This window comes from Oncorhynchus tshawytscha, linkage group LG12 (genome assembly GCF_018296145.1).
Source record: "Oncorhynchus tshawytscha isolate Ot180627B linkage group LG12, Otsh_v2.0, whole genome shotgun sequence".
Lineage (NCBI taxonomy): Eukaryota > Metazoa > Chordata > Actinopteri > Salmoniformes > Salmonidae > Oncorhynchus > Oncorhynchus tshawytscha.
The window spans coordinates 47,461,004-47,485,388 of NC_056440.1; the positions used below are offsets into that span (position 1 = coordinate 47,461,004).

Below are 24,385 nucleotides of genomic sequence, written 5' to 3' on the forward strand. Positions count from 1 at the left end.
TCTTGCTAAAAACAGCCTTAGTAAAACAGTCAACTTTATCTCTGTGTCATGGTATGTTCAAGGTGAGTGTTTGTCATCTGCCTGGGATAAACTCTTTACTGGGCCCACTGCAGCAGGCTTGAGGATGTAAACAAGTCAGTGAGGGCTCTTTTGTCTTCTCCATGCCCTAAAGTAACCGCTGTTCCCACCGGGGCTAACAAGAAACACTGTGTAGTGTGTGTGTGTGAGCACAGATATGACCTCAGATATCTAAATAGGTCCACGCTGCAAGAGGGCATCCACTAGGGCTGATAATATCACATGATGACACTGCTGTGTATGTGTAGGGTTGTCTCTGCTCTGCCTCTAGTAAAACATGATGGCACAGTGAGTATGGACTGTTGGTGACCCAGGCAGGAGGGTTTGGGTAGTGTCACTGGGCACACGGCTGAGCCCAAAGAGAATGTGGGGGACTGAGACCGCCTAGGCCAGGGCAGTGTTTGTTGCAGTGCTGGAGGCTGCTGAGTCATGACTGAGCTGGCTACGCTGATAGAAACAGTGATCTAGGGGCCAGCGACAGGGGTGGGAGTGCCAGCGGGAGCATGCGTACAGGGGTTTTGGGTGGGGAGGAAGGGTAGTGGGGCATTGATGGTTGGTGACACAATATATCTGGATGCTACCTATGCCTCTGACACACATTGAAGTGACGCCTCAGACTCCTGTACATTATATATAGTAAGCCAAAACAGAAAAAAGTGGGGCACTCAGTCAAATTTAGGTTAGAGATTTCAGTCCAAGAGACCGCACTGTTTTTTCCCCCCCCCTCCATGCATGGCTGGGCCACTCCCCCTGATTCTGTGGTTTCTGTGATCTGTTGAGAAAGGTTCGCCCCCACTTCCTCTAGACCTTACTCTGCTGCGAAGGTATGTAACAAGGAAATTATTGTTTAATACACCATGAAAGTGCGTAACTCCAGCATTGGGTTGTGTTGCTTGTTGATGTTGGGAGCCATGTTGAAAAACAAACCCTAGTCAGAGATTGTATTTTGAAAAAAAATTCCATTCTCAGAAGGGTCATTGAATGTCTCTATTTTGGTGAGATGGATGCATCAGTCCATTGACCCATTACTTAAAGGAAGCGTCCAATGATTTGTTTAATTTCCTTATTCCGGTTAAAATGTGTATGAGAGTAGAACGCTGAGGTTTGATCACTGCACCCATTGGTAAGGCAACTGGTACGTTATCTCATTTGATTGAAAAAATGCCACAGCATGTGACCTTTCGGTTATTGAAGGCAGTTGGAGACTTAGACATTAGACTTTTTTCCACAAAAGCAATGAATTCTGGCTAAAACCGTAAGGTTTATACAATATCACAATTAAGCTCAGAATGTTGACGTTTCATAGGCCTTGGTCTTCTGTCTCGAGGGAGGGAGAGGCCACAGATGACTGCCTAGTGTGTGTGTATTGGCAACAGTAGTCCACAACATGGGCTCTGTCTTGAAAAAGGAGAAGCCTCAGCTGTTTGCAGCATCCATTGAGAAATGCTAAAGCCAACTTCCTCTATCTGCACTTCATTCACTGTCACATTACTGTATTGGCTCCATTCTTGTGGCCTTCTTCCTCTGTAAAGCATATGAAACTGATTTGGACTTAATCTAATCAGGTTTTATTGTCCCGCCTTTTTAGTAACTCAGGGTTATTTTTTTTATTGAACCTTTTATTTAACTAGGCAAGCCAGTTAAGCACAAATTCTTATTTAAAATGACGGCCTACACCGGCCAAACCCGGACGACGCTGGGCCAATTGTGCACCGCCCTATGGGACTCTCAATCACAGCCGGTTGTGATACAGCCTGGAATCGAACCAGGGTGTCTGTAGTGACCCCTCTAACACTGAGATGCAGTGCCTTAGACCGCTGCGCCACTCGGGAGTTGAGGTGTAATGAAGTTGTTCTCAAGGTAGGCTAGCAGGATATTTGTCCTTATTATGCTTGCTGAAAGCAACACTAGACTAGACCCTAGAACACTAGACTAGACTAGACACTACACTAGAACACTAGACTAGACACTAGACCCTCTTTATTATTTGCATTTCAATGGTCATAGAAGTAAATAGACTTACTTTGCTACAACAATTACTTCAAGACTAGCAAGCACACACTTTTTTTATTCTTTTAAGGATATATGCTTTAATAGTTTGACTGAGGCTACTATAATCATCCAGTAACTTTTTCCTCTGGTTGCTCTTCAGATTTATCAGAATCTTCTTTATGAAAGTGTGTGTGTGTCTGTGTGTGTGTGTTTTCCCAATGAATCAATGACATTTTTGGGTGCAGCAGATATTTAATCTGTAAATAAATTGAATTAGTTTTATGGTATATAAAATCAGAAATCTGCTCTCCTTTTCCAAATGTCCGACTACGTGTTGTGTATCATACTCTTCCCTTAGACTTCCAAAGGTCTTGGATTTTGGGTGCACAGAGGTCCTTAATGATAGTTGAAGGTTTTAAGTTTGATTTGAATAGGCCTTGGATCTATATCAATAGATTTTTTTCAAATGTAAGTGAATGTATTAAAATGGCCCCTATTAATAATACATCTCTTCCCTCCCCTGTCCCCCCAACACCTTTTTAATTTGTAGTGATTCTCAGCTGTGCTGGTTACTGCAATGAATGGTGACACTATCCATCAGGCGACAACCACAGCTTCCATTGCAGCACCGTGTGGCTGGAGGGAATTCTGCGAGTTGCATGCCATAGCCACGGCCCGGAAACTAGCCAACCACTACCTTAACTTTGCCAGGGAGCGGCCAGAGCATGATGTCATCCCACCGGACAGCTTCTCCAAGCAGTTCAGCGAGCTGTTCCAGCAGCACTTCCACAGCGAGGTGGCCGGAAAGATCCCTACATTGGCCCCTTCACCCATGATGGGCCAGCTCCGCATCACCTCCTCCGGGGTGCAAGACTACCGGGAGGCGGGCCAGCCTGGCGCCCCGGCCCTGTTCACCGTGCTGGACTCAAAGCCGAAGCACGGGGTGGTGGAGCAGCCCCTCCAGTGCTCATCAGCCAACCCAGGGGTGCGAGCTCGAGCTCCCGTCCGGAGCCACAGTGAGGAGGAGGTGTCTGTGTCGGAGCGGCGGCCTGTGTCTGAATGGTACACCCCCACCTCACCCTCCTCCGCTGCTGCTGATGTCACACACTTCTCTGTCAGCCAGATCAGGCAGAGCGTGCGCTGTCTTCTTAAGGAGCCCCTGCCCCCACCTCAAGACATGCTGTCGAGAGGGCCGGGGGACAGGGGAATAGGGGGGACTCTGGATGAAGTGGCGGCCTTATCGTTGTCAGCATTGACTGTGAACCCCTCCCCCGAGACCACTGCCTCTGCCTCGTCCATGGCGGTCCACCTCCTAGACCGTCTGGCCAGCAGGTTTGGCAGTAGGAGTGTGAAGCGCGGGCCGCAGGCTGCGGGCAGCTGCAAAGAGGGGCAGCTGAGGTACCTGGTGGTTGACGACACTATCTCGGACACGCAGCATCGCTGGGAGCGCTGCCGCCTACTGGTGAGGAAGATCAGAGACGGCCTAGCAGGAGAGAGGTTCCAGCTGGAGCTCTATGACCCCCCCAAGGTAAAGACCCCTGGTCCCAGTTGCTGAACTGGGCTCTCCCCTTCTACTATCACATTAATCTGGCTCTTTCTGATGGGATTTTATTTCAATAAACTGGGCTTCACCTATTATTGGCAATTGCTGCTGCAAGAGCACTGATAATTTGGAAGTGACGTTTAGGTTGCTCTACCTAAACTGGCTGTCAAATACAGGTGATCTAAAGCTTGACATAAACATTTCAGTTCAGCTGGCATGGTCCTTCTCTGAGCAGTAACCATATTGGGCTCTCATCGAGTGTTAACTTTGTAACTACAATAGATGTAGTACCCTAAGGGGTACTATAGACACACACATTAAGCATATTGCTTATATTTACAATAGCAGTATAGCCTACCTAGCTGGCATGAAAATAAACCGCGGGGAAAAGTGTCCTCCATTCGCTATTTAAGTGCATAGATGACATCCCGCTGACCCGGTTTCGATACAGGTGCATGATAATGGTCCATTCTAAATCAAAACAACTTTCACACATAAACTCAGCAAAAAAAAGAAGCGCCTTCACTGTCAACTGCGTTTATTTTCAGCAAACTTAACGTGTAAATATTTGTATGAACATAACAAGATGCATAAACTGAACAAGTTCCACAGACACGTGACTAACTGAAATTGAATAATGTGTCCCTGAACAAAGGGTCAAAATCAAAAGTAACAGTCAGTATCTGGTATGGTCACCAGCTGCATTAAGTACTGCAGTGCATCTCCTCCTCATGGACTGTACCAGATTTGCCAGTTCTTGCTGTGAGATGTTACCCCACTCTTCCACCAAGTTACCTGCAAGGTTCCGGAAATTTCTGGGGGGAATGGCTCTAGCCCTCACCCCTCCGATCCAACAGGTCCCAGACGTGCTCTATGGGATTGAGATCCGGGCTCTTCGCTGGCCGTGGTAGAGCACTGACATTTACGCACAGAACGAGTAGTATGGCTGGTGGCATTGTCATGCTGGAGGGTCATGTCAGGATGAGCCTGCAGGAAGGGTACCATATGTGGGAGGGGGATGTCTTCCCTGTAACGCACAGCGTTGAGATTGCCTGCAATGACAGCAAGCTCAGTCCGATGATGCTGTGACACACCGCCCCAGACCATGACGGACCCTCCACCTCCAAATCGATCCTGCTTCAGAGTACAGACCTCGGTGTAACGCTCATTCCTTCGACGATAAACGCAAATCCAACCATCACCCCTGGTGAGACAAAACCGTGACTTGTCAGTGAAGAACACTGACGGTGAGTTTGCGACGGTGGGTTTGCGCTCGTAGGCGACGTTGTTGCCGGTGATGTCTGGTGAGGACCTGCCTTACAACAGGCCTACAAGCCCTCAGTCCAGCCTCTCTCAGCCAATTGTGGACAGGCTGAACACTGATAGAGAAAGTGTGCGTTCCTGGTGTAACTCGGGCAGTTGTTGTTGCCATCCTGCCCGCATGTGTGATGTTCGGATGTACTGATCCTGTGTAGGTGTTGTTACATGTGGTCTGCCACTGCGAGGACGATCAGCTGTCCGTCCTGTCTCCCTGTAGCGCTGTCTTAGGTGTCTCACAGTACGGACATTGCAATTTATTGCCCTGGCCATGTATGCTTCCTTGCAGCATGCCTAAAGCACGTTCACGCAGATGAGCAGGGACCCTGGGCATCTTTCTTTTGGTGTTTGTCAGAGTCAGTAGAAAGGCCTCGGTAGTGTCCTAAGTTTTCATAACTGTGACCTTAGTGTCTTAACGACCGTTCCACAGGTGCATGTTCATTAATACAATGAAGATCTGAGAAGTTATTTGGATATTTACGTATTATCTTTGAGAGGGACGTTTCTTTTTTTTTGCTGAGTTTATATTATTTAGTATATGTAAAGACAAGATTAAATCACGAATAGTCTAATGGGTGACAATATTAGCCTATCAGTTGTGAAATACATATTATCACTTGTGAATGATGCCCAGCATAAGAAACAGCCTTTTTCTGCGACCTTTTTCTAATCATAGTCGCACACCCTATGTAGCTTTTGATACAAATATTATTTCAACAAAAGGGGTCCAAATAACTGATTGAAATGTAAAGCGGATTAATGAGTTTACAAGGGGTGTAGAGCCTAAGTGGCATACATAGCCTACTACCATGTGTGCATTGCTGCGATTTATAATGTGAATAAATAGCCTAATAGTTTATAAACATTTTAAGCTAAACGTTCTGATCTGTTGCGTCAGCCACATTGCTTAAAAAAGTTTTTTTGATGCTAGTGGTTGTATTAATTTGGGATCTATGGATCTATCGCATCCCACAACTGTCCCAGACTATGTTTGGAATATTTAGAATAGAATAGAACTTTTTTGTACTATGGGGGATAGTAGATTGACATACAGTGCTTCGAAAGTATTCAGATCTCTGGACTTTTTCCACATTTTGTGTTACAGCCTTATTCTTAAATTGATTTAAATATTTTTCCTCATCAATCTATACAAATACCCCAGAATTATGAAGCAAAAACAGGTTTTATACATTTTTGATGAATTATTTAAAAAAATAAACGGATACCTTATTTACATAAGAATTTAGACCCTTTGCTATATGAGACTCGAAATTGAGCTCAGGTGCATGCTGTTTCCATTGATCATCCTTGAGATGTTTGTAGTCCACCTGTGGTAAATTCAACTGATTGGACATGATTTGGAAAGGCACACACCTGTCTATATACAGTCGAAGTTGGAAGTTTACATACACTTAGGTTGGACTCATTAAAAGTCGTTTTTCAACCACTCCACAAATTTCTTGTTAATAAACTATTGTTTTGGCAAGTCGGTTAGGACATCTACTTTGCATGACACAAGTAATTTTTCCAACAATTGTTTACGGACAGATTATTTCACTTTTAATTCACTGTATCACTATTCCATTGGGTCAGAAGTTTACATACACGAAGTTGACTTTGCCTTTAAACAGCTTGGAAAATTCCAGAACATGATGTCATGGCCTTACAAGCTTCTGATAGGCTAATTGACATCATTTGAGTCAATTGGAGGTATACCTGCGGATGTATTTCAAGGCCTACCTTCAAACTCGGCGCCTCTTCAATTGACATCATGGGAAAATCAAAAGAAATATTACTGCCATGTATGAGAAACGCATTTCAGTATATAGTTTACAAGAGAATCTTCGCTACAACACATCATTTTCAAGATGTCAACAATTGCTTCAGTGAAAGTCTGAAGAATACATCTCAGAACAATCACACAATGTGGTGAATTCACTATCTTCTGAAGCGAATATACAGTGCATCTATAACCATCACATCCAGATTTTATGGATGTTACGGATATCAATACGCTAAAAAAGGAAACCTTGATAGGTTAGCTTTACAGAGAAAGTTTCAAGATGATCTGATGTAAGGTGCATTTTTGACAAAACCTTTTCCTAAAAATACTTTATGAATGTTACATTGCTTGTCCCAGTTGTTTCAATAACATCTCATCTTCATAACTAACACTGGGGGACAGTGTGGAAAAACAAGTTCTGTGAGCCCTTTCTAAAAGCCATGAAATGTGATTGACTGAAAATACTTTTTTGAGACTTGACATCCTACTCTGTAATGGTATAAATTCATACAATTTCCCAACTGAACATTTCAAATAAAGTCTGAACTCTAACAAAAATACATTTTTTTTTAAAGATACATTTGACCATGGTTTCATTCGAAAATGACTAACTTTATTTGTGGATGCTCAGGTTGACTTTCCCACGGAATTGCCACAATGGAAAATACTTTTTATACTACCAAACCTCATCGGCCATCTGTTTTTTGTTAGGGTCTATACTTCAAACTCACAAAGCAACATGCAGCGTTAATTTCAGTCACACTGCATACCACAACTAAGCATCTGAAAATGTAGCCTAAGCCAGTGAAAACAGTTACTCAATTAGACGCCCTCAAGAGTTACAGGAAACGTAATGTGATGAAAAAGACATGCTTTAGTACTCAGAATAACCCTCTCTGCCTTCTTGTTCTTTTTAATCAAAGTTAAAGTGACGCAAATTTGTACTGTCTTCTCTTAGGCTATCAGTATGCACACCAGTGAGTTTCTTGTTTAGGCCTAGTCACTACATCGTTATGGAACCAGGAATGTGAAATGACTCCAACTTTGCATGAAATTGTGGGAATTGTTCCACAATTTGCTATTGGGGAAATGTTTTTCTGCTTTTTAATATAGTAGTTATATAATGTTACAATGATCCATTATTGGGATGTAATATAGGCCTATTTCCATATGCTTATGTCCTTATGATATTATATGAAATTATATTGCAATCTCAGCCTATTGTCTTAAAGGCTATAGCCTATTATTGAACATGCAAATGCTGTAATGAAATCTCATCGACGGGGCTGTAGTGGAGCAGGTTGAAAGCTTAAAGTTCCTTGGTGTCCACATCACCAACAAACTAACATGGTCCAAGCACACCAAGAAAGTCGTGAAGAGGGCACGGCAAAATCTATTCCCCCTCAGGAGACTTGGCGTGGGTCCTCAGATCCTCAAAAAGTTCTACAGCTGCACCATCGAGAGCATCCTGACGGGTTGCATCAATGCCTGGTATGGTAACTATTCTGCCTCCGATCTCAAGACACTACAGAGGGTAGTGCATGCGGCTCCAGTACATCACTGTGGCCAAACTTCCTGCCATCCAGGACCTCTATACCAGGCGGTGTCAGAGGAAGGCCCTAAAAATTGTCAGACTCCACACCCTAGTCATAGACTGTTCTCTCTGCTACCGCAAGGCTTGCGGTTCTCGGAGCACCAAGTCTAGGTCCAAGAGGCTTCCAAACAGATTCTACCCCCAAGCCATGACTCCTGAACATCTAATCAAATGGCTACCCAGACTATTTGCATTGTCCCCCCCCCCCACCCTTTAAGCTGCTGCTGCTACTCTGTTATTATCTATGCATAGTCACTTTAATAACTCTACCTACATGTACACTTCTGTTCAAAACTTTGGGGTCACTTAGAAATGTCCTTGTTTTCCATGAAAACATACATAAAATGAGTTGCAAAATGAATAGGAAATATAGTCACGATATTAACAAGGTTATAAATGTTTTTATTGAAATTATAATTGTGTTCTTCAAACTTTGCTTTTGTCAAAGTATCCTCCATTTGCAGCAATTACAGCCTTGCAGACCTTTGTCATTCTAGTTGTCAATTTGTTGAGGTAATCTGAAGATTTCACCCCATGCTTGTTGGATTGGCTTGATGAGCACTTCTTACGTACCATACTGTCTAGCTGCTCCCACAACAGCTCAATAGGGTTGAGATCCAGTGACTGCGATGGCCACTCCATTATAGACAGAATACCAGCTGACTGCTTCTTCCCTAAATAGTTATTGCATAGTTTGGAGCTGTGCTTTGGGTCCTGTTGTAGGAGGAAATTGGCTCCAATTAAGCACTGTCCACAGGGTATGCCTGTGAGTGATGGCCTTCCTTTTTCAAGATCCCTTTTACCCTGTACAAATCTTCCACTTTATCACCACCAAAGCACCCCATTGCCTCGACCATGCTTGACAGATGGCGTCAAGCACTCCTCCAGCATCTTCATTTTTTTCTGCGTCTCACAAATGTTGTTCTTTGTGATCCGAACACCTCAAACTTAACTGTCTGTCCATAACACTTCTTTCCACTCTTCCTCTGTCCAGTGTCAGTGTTCTTTTGCCCATCTTAATCTTTTCTTTTTATTGGCCAGTCTGAAATATGGCTTTTTTGCTGGTACTATTTAATGAAGCTGCCAGTTGAGGACTTGTGAGGCGTCTGTTTCTCAAACCAGACATTCCAATGTACTTGTCATCTTGCTCAGTTGTGCACCGGGGCCTCCCACTCATCTTTCTATTCTAATTAGAGCCAGTTTGCTCTGTTTCGTGAAGGGAGTAGTACAGTGTTGTACAAGATCTTCAGTTTCTTGACAGTTTCTCACATGGTATAGCCTTCATTTCTCAGAACAAGAATAGACTGACGAGTTTCAGAAGAAAGTACTTTGTTTCTGGCCATTTTGAGCCTGTAATCGAACCCACAAATGCTGATGTTCCAGATACACAACTAGTCTAAAGAAGGCCAGTTTTATTGCTTCTTTAATCAGTACAACAGTTTTCAGCTGTAATAACATAATTGCAAAAGGGTGTTCTAATGAACAATTAGCATTTTTACAATTATAAACTTAGATTAGCTAACACAACGTGCCATTGGAACACAGGAGTGATGGTTTCTGATAATGGGCCTCTATACGCCTAGGTAGATATTCCATTAAAAATCAGCCGTTTCCAGCTACAATAGTCATTTACAACATTAACAATGTCTACACTGTATTTTTGATCAATGTGATGTTATTTTGGGGTGGCAGGTAGCCTAGTAGTTAGAGCGTTGTGCCAGTAACCGAAAGGTCAGCTCAGAGATTCCATTCACCAACAAGGTAAAAATCTGTCATTCTGCCCTTGAACAAGGCCATTAACCCACAGGTCCTAGGCCGTCATTGTAAATAAGAATTTGTTCTGCCTAGTTAAGCATTTTTTTTTCCATTCAAATTTTATTTTTCTTTCAAAAACAAGGACATTTCTAAGTGACCCCAAACTTTTGAACGGTAGTGTACATATTACCTTAATAATTACCTCGACTAACTGGTGCCCCGCACACTGACTTTATTATTATGTTTTTTGGGGGGGTATTTTTCTTAACTGAATTGTTGGTTAAGGGGTGGTAAGAAAAGTATACATACAGCTGTTGTATTTGGCGCATGTGCCAAATCAGATTTGATTTAATGAAGTAGCTAATAAAATGTCATTTTCAAGCAATTTTCAAGCCAAAATGCAATTTGCGGGAAAACACCTTTCTAAACAGCACCCCTCATGCGAGCGGTTCCATATGTGACAGAGAAATTGCAAAAATTGCAGTTAGAAATTTAGAGGGGGAATCTAATAGCAACAACCAGGATGGGTTGCCAATATGATTAGGATTGTGCCTTTTGGCTTTTGGACAACGAAAGAAAGTTGATATGAAAACCAATAGAACAAGGGAGAAATGCTGGTTAACTTCTAGGGTAGGGGGCAGCATTGGGAATTTTGGATGAAAAGCATGCCCAAATTAAACTGCCTGCTACTCAGCCATAAAAGCTAAAATATGTGTATAATTTGTAGATTTGGATAGAAAACACTCTGAAGTTTCTAAAAATGTTTGAATGAACCTTGTTTGATGGTTCTACTGTGAAGTGGGGCGATTGAGAAGGGAATGAGTCAGAGGTCTGCCAGAGAGCCACGCGCGTTCATGCGATAGTTAGTTTGAGTTCCATTGCATTTCTGAAGACCAGAATTCTCCAGTTGGAACATTATTGAAGATCTATGTTAATAACATCCTAAAGATTGATTCTATACATCGTTTGACATGTTTCTACGGACTGTAACGGAACTTTTTGACTTTTTGTCTGCACCTAGCGCGTCATGAATTTGGATTACTGGGCTAAACGCGCGAACAAAAAGGAGGTATGATGGACATATGATGGACATTATCAAACAAAACAAACATTTATTGTGGAACTGGGATTCCTGGGAGTGCATTCTGATGAAGATCATCAAAGGTAAGTGAATATTTATAATGCTATTTCTGACTAATGTTGACTCCACAACATGGCGGATATCTGTTTGGGTTGTTTTGGTCTCTGAGCGCTGTACTCAGATTATTGCATGATGTGCTTTTTCCGTGAAGTTAAAAAAATAATCTGACACAGTGGTTGCATTAAGGAGAAGTGGATCTAAAATTCCATGCATAACAGTTGTATCTTTCAGCAATGTTTATTATGATTATTTCTGTAAATTGATGTGGCTCTCTGCAAAATCACCGAATGTTTTGGAACTACTGAACATAACGCGCCAATGTAAACTCAGATTTTTGGATATAAATATGAACTTTACGGAACAAAACATACATGTATTGTGTAACATGAAGTCCTATGAGTGTCATCTGATGAAGATCATCAAAGGTTAGTGATTAATTTTATCTCTATTTCTGCTTTTTGTGACTCCTCTCTTTGGCTGGAAAAATGGATGTGTTTTTCTGTGACTTGGTTCTGACCTAACATAATCGTTTGGTGTGCTTTCGTCGTAAAGCCTTTTTGAAATCGGACCCTGTGGCTGCATTCACAACAAGTGTATCTTTAAAAGGGTGTAAAATACTGGTATGTTTGAGGAATTTTAATTATGGGATTTCTGTTGTTTTGAATTTGGCACCCTGCGGTTTCACTGGCTGTTGACGAGCGTCTCACGTACCCTAGAGAGGTTAACGGCATGAGGAAGTCTATAAAATAATTGCCGCAACATTTCTACGGTTGGATTTTGGCACGGCTAATTTCAAGCAAGGTAAGATATTCCTCGTTATTTGAGGTAAAGTAAAATGTTCAGATTTCAAACAAGTATACTGCCTCAAGCTCACATTGTATGTTGACGCGCTGATTGCCTGTTTACTGTTGACTATAGCCTATGCACTCGAATGGGAGGCGCACTTTTATTTACGTGTTGAGATGGCGAAATAAAAATGTATTTTTAATCGTATCCATCAAAACAGTTTGAACACGCAATTGCGTTTAGAATTGTTATTTGTTGCGCAATGACTGGGTTTATAAAAGCAGGTTTCACTCCAGTACCAGCTTTTTGAGGAGCAGCTCTTGCGCTGTCTGATAGGTGATAGGCCATTCCGCTCCTCAAACTAGACTCTGTGTGCTGTGCACCATGTGATTAAGATACGGCGACGAACGAAAATACACATGCGCCAATTTAATTCCACTAAATTATGCAAATTAACCTATAGACCGATAAGCATGACCGGTCCAATGTATTTTCAGCGGCTAACTGATTAATTGTTAACCATTAACATCCCTAAACCAAACACCATATTTTCTGGAATGTATAAATCAGAACACCTGCTACTAGCCTACCGCACACAGACAAATGAAAACCAACTAAACTGGCTCTAGTACAGAGTTCATAATCATCCAAAGAGGTGACTAGACACTGCAGTTTCAGTTTTCATCACTTGGGTCTCAATATCAAACCAACTGTCTTTCTCTTACCAGGGTCCTGTTTCTCGAAAACCCTAAGCAATTTGGCAACCTTGAAATGGTAGAATTATGTAGGCAAAAATAATCTATACATTTAGTTTGCTTGTTCCAGGCAGGCATAAAGGCATTGCCAGTGTATTATCTGCTAAGTAATATGCCTACTAGACCTGAATTCATTAAAATGCCACCATTTTCATTGTATGTGCTATAATTACATATTTTTTGTTCAAGCTTAGTAAGGAATCATGGCTAGCCATTGTATGGGAGTTGACACTACTCATATGAATGTGTATGTCCACATGTGAGAGAGAAACAGTTCACACACCGACAGTGACTGTGTGCAAAGGGCAATGTGTGGTTAATTAATGTTGCTTTTAAATGTGCTTATTGAGATGTATGGCTTTCCGCCATTTAAAATGTGTCAGTGGCCTCTAAGTGTAGACTGGCAAGTGTCCTCCGGTGGAAATAGATCTGAATGTAATGTGCCATGTTTCTATCAGAATTGTAGCGCAGTAAAATGATCCTGATCATTTTGCACATAACACCCAGGCTGCCATTTTGATAATGTATGTTTTGTGATTTTAAACTAGGAAAACCTGCTGTCACTGAAATAGTATTTAAATGTCTTTAAGCAGCAGCGGTCAAGTAAACAGGCAATGCTGATGCTGGATGTCAAAACAGTGTGTATTTGATTGACCTCTGCTCCTTTAAAAAATACATTACATTTTAACACTTACTGTGAGTGGAGGTTTTCGTTTTGTTTAGTTAGTCTCACTTTCAGGCTAAACCATTTCCCAAAATGGTCAAATCAGTCCATTCTCCATGCGCTGACCTCAGGACCAAAACGCTGCTCGCTTACCAATAATCTTACTATAGGTCTATACAGTACATTCGGAAAGTATTCAGATCCCTTGACTTTTTCAACATTTTGTGTATGCACGTGCATACGTTTAAGTTTGTGCATGTGTGCGTGCACATGCGAGCACAGAAGCAAACAATCAGAGATAAGGAGGACTGGTAAAAGTGGGAGACTGAGTGTACACTCCAGACATTTGCTCTCCCTTGTCTTTGTCCACTGCTGGGCACCGAATGAAACATGTACAGCTCTGCAGTTTTGGCCTCTGACCGGGGCTCCTAAAATAACAGGGACTGGCCCCGGCAAAACAGGCCCAGAGGTGCAGCACCGATAAAGCTGCCTTCGTGGCTCAGGGGCTTAGTGGTGGTGTGTCTGGCTCTGTCTGTCAGTTGGTCTGTGTACACTGGCCCCGGCTCTGTAAAAAGCTATTCAGGCAGATCAGTCAATCACACGGGTCCACTCATCTTGTGTACAGGCTAAAGACTGTAAACCACACACAGTACCATGTCTCACACACACAGGGGGGTAGGGGCACACAGCCAAAGAGAGGGGAGGCATAGACAGAGTGAAAGGGGAAAGGTGATTTAAAAGAGAGAAAATGACCAGAGACTGAGTGAGCAGAGGAAAGGGGTTGCAGAGTCAGAGGTAGGCTAGATGAGAGACAAAGCTCCCCTTAGGGGCTTTCCACAGGCAACTCTGCAAGATCACGTGCACTAGCACTGTGGTTACAGGTCCATCACAGAGCGATGAGCATTGTTGCCCACAACACACACACATCAGCGAACTAGTGTTGCACGGTATACCAAAACGTCTGTATTTTTTCGATACTAGAACATAAATGGTCTGGTACTAGAATTTGTGTTAATTTCTTTACTTCTGTCAAATGTGTCTCATGGATCCAGACAGTCTATATCAGTGCAGCTGAACCCTTGTTCCTTGTTATAACGCGCACTGTGCCTGCTCCACTTACACATGCTAGCCTGTTGCGCCATTGTTTAGACGGCTCGTTGCGGAAGCTTCCGTAGGCTGGTGTCCTTGATTAACAAAATCAAAACTATTCGCTTTCACCAAAATATAGTTTCCAGTCAAGAGGCATATCCCATATCTCTAGGAACGATTTGACATGTTGAATGTGTCCTTCACTATCAAACAAGCATTTTAAAACATGTTTTTATCCAGGGTCTCCCATTTTATGCCTGTGGGTTGCCTTTGTAGTCCATTCTAGACCACCCAGTCATGCGAGAGTAAGGTACAAGGTAATCTCCCACTTCTACAGACAGAAAATGGGTTTTAAATGCTTATTTAACAGTGAAGGACACATTCAACACGTAGAATCGTAAGTATTTTTCCTAAAAGATACTGATTATGCCTCCGTAGTACTGGAAACTTTATTTTGGTGAAACCGAATAGTTTAGATTTCATTGATCAAGGACGCCAGGCTACAGAAGCTTCCGCAACGAGCCATCTGTAAACAATGGCTGGTGAAGCAAGCTAGCCTGCACTGGGAGTCGGGCTGCATCATGTTAGCTCCCATCATGTTCTACGTGTTGAGTCACGATAATCTACTCTTGTGCACTCTGGACATGTTAGTAGTACCCACCTCTAACGATCATCAGTTCTCTAATGGCCTGGTACTCAGGGCTTTATTATCCCTCTAACCACTCTTTCATAAATCCAAATGCAGTTGAAAATCACATCAAAACGGTTAAAACTCATATCACTGTGATTGATCAATTTGAAGAAAGATGTTCAACATGGTCATTTTGGATGTTGTTTCAAAACCTAACACATATGCATATTAGAGCTTATGCATACGCTAAAGTGCATTCGGAAAGTATTCAGACCCCTTTTACTTTTTCCAGATTTTGTTACGTTACAGCCTTATTTTATTTTATTGATTAAATTGTTTTTTTCCCCTCATCAATCTACACACAATATCCCATAATAACAAAGCAAAAACAGTTTTTATTTTAGCAAATGTATTAAAAGTAAAAAACTGAAATCATATTTACATATGTATTCAGACTCTTTACTCAGTACTTTGTTTGAATGCATTGTATATGCATAGGCCTATATAAGTCCAAGCCCCAAAAAACGTAATTAAAATGATTGTCCCATTATACAAAGCACAGCCTACCGCATATTACACATGGCAGAAACATTTTTTTTAAATTGATATTTTTTTGGTACAGTTAGCCTATAATTATAGTGAATTTGTATTTGCTTTTTGAATAGAATAGTAACATAGTTAATAGGCTGACATATTAGCTTTAGCTACAGAATATCTTACCACCATGCATTTCCATCTTCTCCCCTCTCTCCTTTCCTTTTTCCAGTGCGCAGAGAGGGGGGCTTTCAACAATTGAAATATGTTTAGTTGTGAAAACATGTTACTTTTGATGTTCCCGAACAGATTTCACTTGCCCAAACACTTGTGGCTGCAGGAACAGGGTTGGAGAGACCTGAGCGGATTGTTAAGAACCTCTTCCATAGCCTTCCCCAGTTGGTTGGGAGGAATGTCACGTAGCGAAATAACCGGAGTAGCCTACCCAACATGAGTGAAAAATTAACATGCGCTAAAGTGGTCTCCATTCGCTATTTGAGTGAATATTAAATCAAAACACACTGATTTTCTACCAAATCAAACCCACCCCAACCCCCTCCCATGCTCTAACAGAGCACCAACCCAAAATCAGACTTAAATGAGGCATGATATACAATGAGCAATATTATCAAATAGTAAAAATAATATTATTCAAAAAGTTTAAAAATGATACATTCTAATTTGGGTTGGTTTATGGAGTTGTGAAATTAGCTGGGTTCATGTCTTCTACAAAGGATAGGATGGAGTAGTGTATTTTCTCTAGCTTGAGATGTTGCATAGCTTACTTTTCCAATGGTTAAAAGTAGGAAGAAACCATCCTTCCACTTAAATAGTATAAGATGTCTAGCTAGAAGAGTAGTAAATGCCAGCATGTTGCCCATAGAACTGTTTAACCTCTCTTGGGTAGGGGTCAGTATTTTCACGTCCGGATGAAAAGCGTGCACAAAGTAAACTGCCTGTTACTCAGGCCCAGAAGCTAGGACATGCATGTATGGTAGAAACCACTCTAAAGTTTCTAAAACTGTTAAAATTATGTCTGTGAGTATAAAGTGTAAAGAATTTTGATCCAGGACATAAAATTGGGACCGAATCCAAATTGTTTGAGAGTATATAATCGATAATCCCACTCCACTTTATCAAAGGTATTTGAAGGCATCAAGTGATAACATCTCCGGAGTGTCAGATGAAGAGGGATTATGAAGTATTGTAAAGATGTCTGATGTTGAAAAAAATAATGATGATTTTTTTTTAAATGAAATCTATAATGGAGGTAAGTACTGACTCAAAACGGGAGGTAATCATCTTAGAAAGTATCTTTACATCACAATGCAGTGAAGAAGTTGACCTAAATGAACCACACTCAATAGTTTTTTCCCTTTTTCAGAATAAGTGAAATACATGCTTCTCATTGTTGAGGGTAAAGAGTTTGAGGAGAACGATTCCTCAAGTACGGAAAGCAAGAGGAGAGTTGATCTGAGAAAAAAAAAACATTCACTCGGAAATCTGTCGGATCCAGGGGATTTACCACACTGCATAGATTTAATTACCAACACAATCTCTTCTACAGATAGCTGCTGAATTAGAAGAACAGTTATCTTAGGTTCAACTGTAGGAATATCTAAGTTCTCAAAGGTGTCGAGTAAGGTGGCATTACCAGCTGATTCCGACGTGTATAATTATGAGTAAAATTTATGAAAGCATGAATTGACCTCTAAATGATCAATACATTTGTTACCCAGCTTGTCAGTTATCTCAGGTATGGTTTGATTTGCAGCTGGTGTGCGAGCATTTTCCCTGATTTCTCTCCATGTTCATAAGTTTTGTATTGAGATTTTACTCATTTGATTTTCAGCTTGTCGAGTTGAAAGAAGATCCAACTCTGTCAAACATTGTTTTAGTAAATCTGCAGATGGAGAGTGGGAATATGCCATATCCAAATCCAAGATTTTTTTGTAAATTCTCCTAGGCGTTGAATATTGCACTTCCTTAATCACACTGTACAAAATAATTTGTCCCCTTAGATAAGCCTTCAATGCTTCCCATACTGTTGTAGGAGACATTCCATGGGTTTGATTAAGCTTAAGAAATAGCTCAATTTAAGATGAAATAAAAGCAACCAAGGTTTCTTCTGATTGCAGGAGTGAGTTAAGTAGAAGTAGTTTCATAGTAAGGGGAGAATGAACCCGAAATGACTATAGCTTGGTAATCACACTCAGTGATAAGTGGCAGAAATCTATTGTCTTGGAAAAAGTAGTCTATACATGAAAGGTCTTTATGAACTGGTGAGAAAAAATAATACTCCCTTGCTATGGGATTGTGGAAACGCTAAGCATCAGATATGCCATGTCTTAAGAAATAGCTAATTTGTGGATACTGTGTTTGATGAAGATGATACCTTAGGAGAGCTATGATCCAGATTGGGCGACAATTCATATCACCACCTAGTATTAGTGTGTGTCCATATTTGGTAATCGAGAAAATGCATTTGTGCCGAATTAACTGTTATCCTAATTTGGTGCATAAATGTTAGCTAAGATAACAGGTGTATTATACAGTCTTCCTACTACAATAATGAGACAGCCTGCTGAGTCTGCCTCTACACTTGACATTACGAATGGTATGTTTTTACTAATTAAAATGATTACTCCTCTAGTTTTAGAATGAAAATTGGAATGATATGATTGACCGATCCACCCTCCTTTTAAAAGAGAGTGGTCGAAAGTGCAGAGATGTCTCCTGAAGAAAGATGATATCTACTTTTAAGGTGATATGATTGAGAAAGAACCCTTTTACGTTTCACTATGTGATTTTAAAGATTTAACATTCCAGCTAGCAAAAGTGTCCCTCCAGTTGTCCCTCATGAGGTTAGGTCATGTAGAGTCAGGTGAGGAAAGGATAGATGCCATATTACAAGAATAACTGATCCAATAAAAATGTTTCCAAAAATAGCAAAGAAAAAAAAACAAGTTGAAGAATTAAAAACAAAAACAAAGCAATACTCTGAAGCCTGGTATGAAAAAGAAACCCACCCTGGTCTCTTTATAGAACAAGGAAACTGCTAATCCCCACGCAAAGATATCCACACATGACGGGCTTGTAGTGGAGAACACTAAACCTAACGAGTGGAGAACCCTGCTGAAATAGTGAAGGATTTTAAACAAGTTGCACATAATAAATAAGAGTTATTTTACAACCCAAAGGCTGTTTTAAAAGCAAGTATAAAACATTTTATAAATCGCATCACTAGCAGCAACGTCTTTAAAGAAATACTTAGTGCTTTTTTAAATTGTATTTTAAACCCTCCCCTAACCTGGACGGCGCTGGGCCAATTGTGCGCCGTCCTGTTGGACTTCCTGGCCACGACCGGTTGTGGCACAGCCCGGGAATGAACCCGGGTCTGTAGTAAATGCCTTAGACCGCTGCGCCACTCGAGAGGCCCAATAGAACTGTGCTTTATCTACCCTGGATACGGGTACCATTGAGAAATAGAAATGAGCAGCCCATGGTAATTAGGGATGCACAATATATCAGTAAGCATATCGGAATCGGACGAGATTAGCTAAAAATGCCAACATTAGCATCGGCCCGATGTCTGTCTAGTTTAAAGCCGACGTGCAAAACCGATGTCAAAGCTGACGTGCATACCTACATAACGTAGGTAGATGTAGTAATGACGCCACAAAAAATATAGCTCTACGCGTGCAACACAGCATTCCTAACCTAGCCCACAATGTCTGCTGTGTGGACCGAGCAACAAGACAACAAGTCAAGCAGTCATTTGAAAGAGTAAGACAATTTCAGCGAGACAACTCAAAGGCAAAATCCATTACCGGAGTTACACAGTATTGTTGAAATGCACATCCATGAGCTACTGCTATTAGCTTCCATTTGGACCAGCGATGTCAGCACTATGAGCATGCAGAGTCTGACAGCAGAAAGTAGCCTTATGCATGGGAGGCTAGGAGCTATTTATGTGTTCTAGGCCTATAGCAGGGGTACTCATATACAATTTCAGATGGTCCTGTAATACAAATTTCCTATGTGACAAAAGTCCGGATGCATTGTTATGTATCGGCATAGTAACAAACGCCCACCTGGCAACCCATGAGATTCTAAACACCATTCTTGTTGGCAGAGAGAAAAATTTGCATTTTCAAAGCACATTTCCTGTAATTCTAAAAATGTTCCAAGTCTTGTGTGTTCATATGATACCAGGAGGTGAATCCTGACCGAATTGTAAAAATAAAATTTATAGCTGTATCACTCAAAATAATCCCATATAAGGCTTATTCCCTGTTAGCTTCTGATAGCTAATGATAATATTGCACAAGATAGGCCTATTTGAAACATTGCCGTCTACTGGCAGCATTTTACATGCCAGATTCAGAAGCTAGAAAAGCCCATTTGAAAAAAAGCTTGATTAAACCCATTTGATTTTTGCCACATAGAAAATAAAAAAACTAAAATTATTTTTGCAGTCAGTTTCAGTAGCCTATAGTTTTTATTTCAGTTTACTAAATTGTTTTTCCAATCTTAGATTTTATTTTAAGTTTTTGTTTACTAATAATAACCTTGATATACACACACGCACTGTTTTTCAAATCCATCGGTTACAGACTCATTTTCAGCCGGCTTCATTTACCACTTCAGGCTACTTTTCATTTAAAAGTTTAAATTCACTAGTACGTCGAGTCCTCTCCCACTAGAATGAACGAAATGCATCTTCTGGTGATCTATTAAAGCGAGCAATGACAGGGAAACACTGCAGAGAGGAAGGTTTCACTCTCGCCAAAATCTGTCCAAAATAAGCCCAAGCGTTTCTATGGGCTTATTTTGGACCTAAATTTCTCACCTGCCTTCCCACCTTTGGGACAACAACTCCTATTGTTAGGGCAGCGACATGAGTATCTCGTCATTATACTGTGTAGCTATACTGTGCAGTCAAATTTCTTTACACTGATGGAGAGAGCATGATCCTCGTGAATTTGCTCGCCCCATGTAAGTAATGTAAGTGGTAACGATGAGTCGAAATCCACAAAGGATTTCCCAGGTTTCCTTTCCTAGGATGTTGGGGCTTGCCAGACCGTGACGCTAAAGTGAGTGACACTTCTCGTCAGTCAGCGTAGACTATCGCATCGGTGAGAAAGCCATTCATTTGTCTCCTTAAATTGTATAGGCTACTGTTAGGCCTCGACTTTTTGGTGATTATCTGTAGATAAATTATGAAAACACCTAATGAGGATGGTGAATAATCACTAGGAACAACTAAATGTATTGAAAATAATTTAATTTGCCCAAGATAGATATTTCCTGCAACTTTCTGAAGAGACAACGAGAATGCCCGTCTGTGTGCGGTGCGAGCGTCTATCAATTTGTGTAGCGATGATGCTAAGTCAAACAGTCTTCTGGTAGATGGAAAGGCTTTCACAAAAACCTTCTCAATGAAATGTTAACTACAAAGTAGCCTATGGTTACCTGGCAGAATATTATGATTATTTTCAGCAATCCAGTGGGTACTTGTTTTGCAAACTCTACGATCAAGGGTGCTACAAAAACACTGCTAAATTTTTTTCTCCCAGTGTTCTCCTGATGGGGTTTAAGCATTGTTGTGGACTTTAAAAAACAACCAAATGCAATGTTCTGTTATAAAATCACAAAAAAGGTACTTATTTTTCATAATAATGTGGGCTATTTACTTCATACTTCTGTTTCAATAAAATACATAATTTGAAAAACAAACATCATTGTGGCACTTCATATCTTGCAGTATAACTATAAATAAGGCTTTAATCTCAAGAGAAGACAGGTTCAATTTTTTTATGTTCTCTTAGAAAATAGTCCTGATCATATAAACCTAGACCTGGACAATATTCAAAACTACTAGCAATACACTGAATTCATAAATGTTCTTCTTTCTACACAGTAACACAACAAAAAATATAGTTTTTACAACTGTTTGAAGCTGGTGGACCAAAACCGCTGTTTGAAACTGGTGTAGAAATTGTATTTCATCTTATTAAACAATATTTCATAGCAATTTAGATGGCACAATGATTTCCTACATAATAAAGAGCTTGTTTTCTCACATACTGAAATTGAGCGAGCAGTGTAGAATTTTAGCAACCAGGAAATGACAGAGCGTTTTCCACTAGATACGTAGCCACAAAGTCACAACAGGTTTCCCAGTTTGACAACAGATGCCGGTCCTGCGTGAGAAATCAATAGGCGAATATCATAGCCAATCACAACACTGGTGGGTAAGTAGTACGGTGATACACTATCATTCCACTATTAGCGGCAGATATATTCTGGACATTTTCTGAAATTACAATGCAAAAATTCTAGAAAATCCTATGTGTAGAACCTTTAATGCGCTGTAATATCTATTATTACCATTTAATTTGAAGATACTTGACACAAATTCTAATAGAAAACTAGGGTCTATTCATTTCTGTTGACCTCTGTCACTTTGTTTCCCTGGCACACATTGAAAGTCGGTGTCTCTGAAATGTTTCCTAGAAACCTGTCATTTCTCAGTTTTACCTCGGCCCCGCTGTCCCCACATCCTTGCTGATGTCATATCTCGCTAGATCTGATTGAGAGCTTTATCACCATTCTATTTGCTGCTGTTCCCTTTAGAGACTCCAGAGAACAGCACTCTTTTCTGACACTTCTGAGGATGTAGGGTTTGAAAACCTGCTTCACCATGAAGAATGCAAAGCATCCATGCTGAAGCTGATTAGCAAGCACATAGCCTAGTGTACCGGAGGCCATGGGTGGATGTGGTAAAGGACCTATTCTAAACGTGAACTACCAAATTCTCAATAACCTAACCTAATGAGTTTGTCAACCAAATTAAATCTAAATCAAATGTGGCATATGAAAATCAAATCCCCTTGTATTGTGTGTGTACTAATAGCGGAGGGGAACATTTGGAAAGTCTCTAGAGACAGTTCTGATGATGACGACAACCCCAGAGTCAGCGGAATGTTAGAGCAAAGCAGGCTTGGAGTCCTGCCCTGGGTGGACAGTGACAGCGGTCTTGAGCCTCTTAGGGGATAGCGGAATTTTGGGTGAGGGGGTGTTGTCATGGAGACGGCCTGAGAATGGGACCCTGGGAGGCGCTAGGGGACCCCAAACTTCCTGTGTCTCCTCTCTGGTTCAGTATGACTGTGGGGGTGGGTCTGAACAACCAATATGTCTTTGTTTAAAGGGATAGTTCACCCAAATTACAAAATTACATTTTGGTTTCCTAGTCTATTACATTGCATTTATTTGATATAGTGATTTTCATTACAAACAAGAATCTTAGTCTATGGACAAAGTGTGATGACAGCAATACGTGCTTTAGTTTAGTTTCCCTGCTGCCACTGTTTCTAAATGCTAATGTTTTAGCATTTGTAACACAAATCCCATACGAGTCATGGGACCAATATAAGCATTTTCTGTGCATGTCCAAATCATCAGAAAGTATCTCAAATGTATTGTGAAGCTCACCAAAGTCACTTTATAGATGATTTGAATATTTTTTTTATTTTTTAGATTTCAAATATTGGTCCCATGACTTGAATGGGATTTGTGCTAAAATGTTGGCGTTTGGAAACAGTGCCAGCCACCGCCAGGGAAACTAAACCAAAGCATGGATTACTGTCGTACCTTGTACATTGGTTTCCTTACCCCGTAAGCAGTTTTTGTCAGTTTGTAATTTGGGTGAACTATCCCTTTAAGTGCACAATGTTAAGGTCTACAGCTGACACCAACACTTTTTTGTGTTGTCTTGTAAGTTGAAGCCTGTACATACAGTATGTGTAGCCTAAGTTTGTTTGAATGTGTAGATGAAGTAGGCCTATATGGGCATAGGCTTATTATGTAGTCTAACTCACGCATGTTTGGGTTTGTGAATGTGATCGTGTGAGTATTTGCTTTGCCACGTGTCTGGGTTAAATTGGCAATTTCCTCAAACCACAATATCAAATGTTATGTTTGTGTGTGACTGAAGCTGAAAGACAGATGTGAAAGGCCGGCGTGCACTCACTTGTCTCTCAGCGTCATATTGAGTGGCTTTCTGCAGTTCAAACAACAATAAAAGGCACCCCACCACTGTTTTGGTACGCAGCTGATCTCAGATGTGCAATGTGGTTGGGATGGGCGCTGACTTGAGTAGCATGAGACCCCCGTTCTGCATGTGTGCTGTTCGCTGTTGTCACCCAGTAATTTCTGCTTCGCATCAAACTCTTGATTTGTGTCACATCTCTTACTGCCTACACCATGTTCTATTTCCTCATCACTTGTGGCTTCACAGGCTCAGAGCATACCTTATGAAGTACACAAAAATTTACTAAACAAGCTTGGAAACGGACAAACAGTTTCGATGCGTCGTGTTTACAAATCGAGGAGATGGTGTCTGGCATTTCAAAGTAGACAGCTACAGTAAGGGCAATTCCACGGTAACAGAGTGATGCTGTTCAGTGGAAATTGTTGAGAGTAGTCCTTGTGCATAGACATTAGTTTTCAAGTGCTCACAGGCTTCTAATGTCATCACCCTCACAAAGCCTTCCTGTCACGTACTCTTAATACATCAGTCACATGTAGCCTCTCTGGTGTTCTTTCCTGTTTGTATTAAAGGTTGAAGAGTTCTGGAGTTTTTCTTTACGCTAGCATGCCCCTACCATCTCTGATTTGTTCTGAAATTGTTTCTGTATTTAGAAACCTAGAATATTAGC

At 41.0% G+C, this 24,385-nt stretch overlaps 1 protein-coding gene across 2 annotated transcripts in view; it reads left to right on the forward strand.

Moving 5' to 3' along the window:
* LOC112263423 (SH2B adapter protein 3) overlaps positions 1-24,385 on the forward strand; it is a 52,892-nt gene that overhangs the window by 13,852 nt on the left and 14,655 nt on the right. For both annotated transcript variants that reach the window (XM_024439609.2, XM_024439610.2), the window contains exon 2: positions 2,621-3,598. In XM_024439609.2, the coding sequence (XP_024295377.1) occupies positions 2,648-3,598 (951 nt within the window). In that variant the 5' untranslated portion in view covers positions 2,621-2,647. The remainder of the gene's footprint in view (positions 1-2,620; positions 3,599-24,385) is intronic.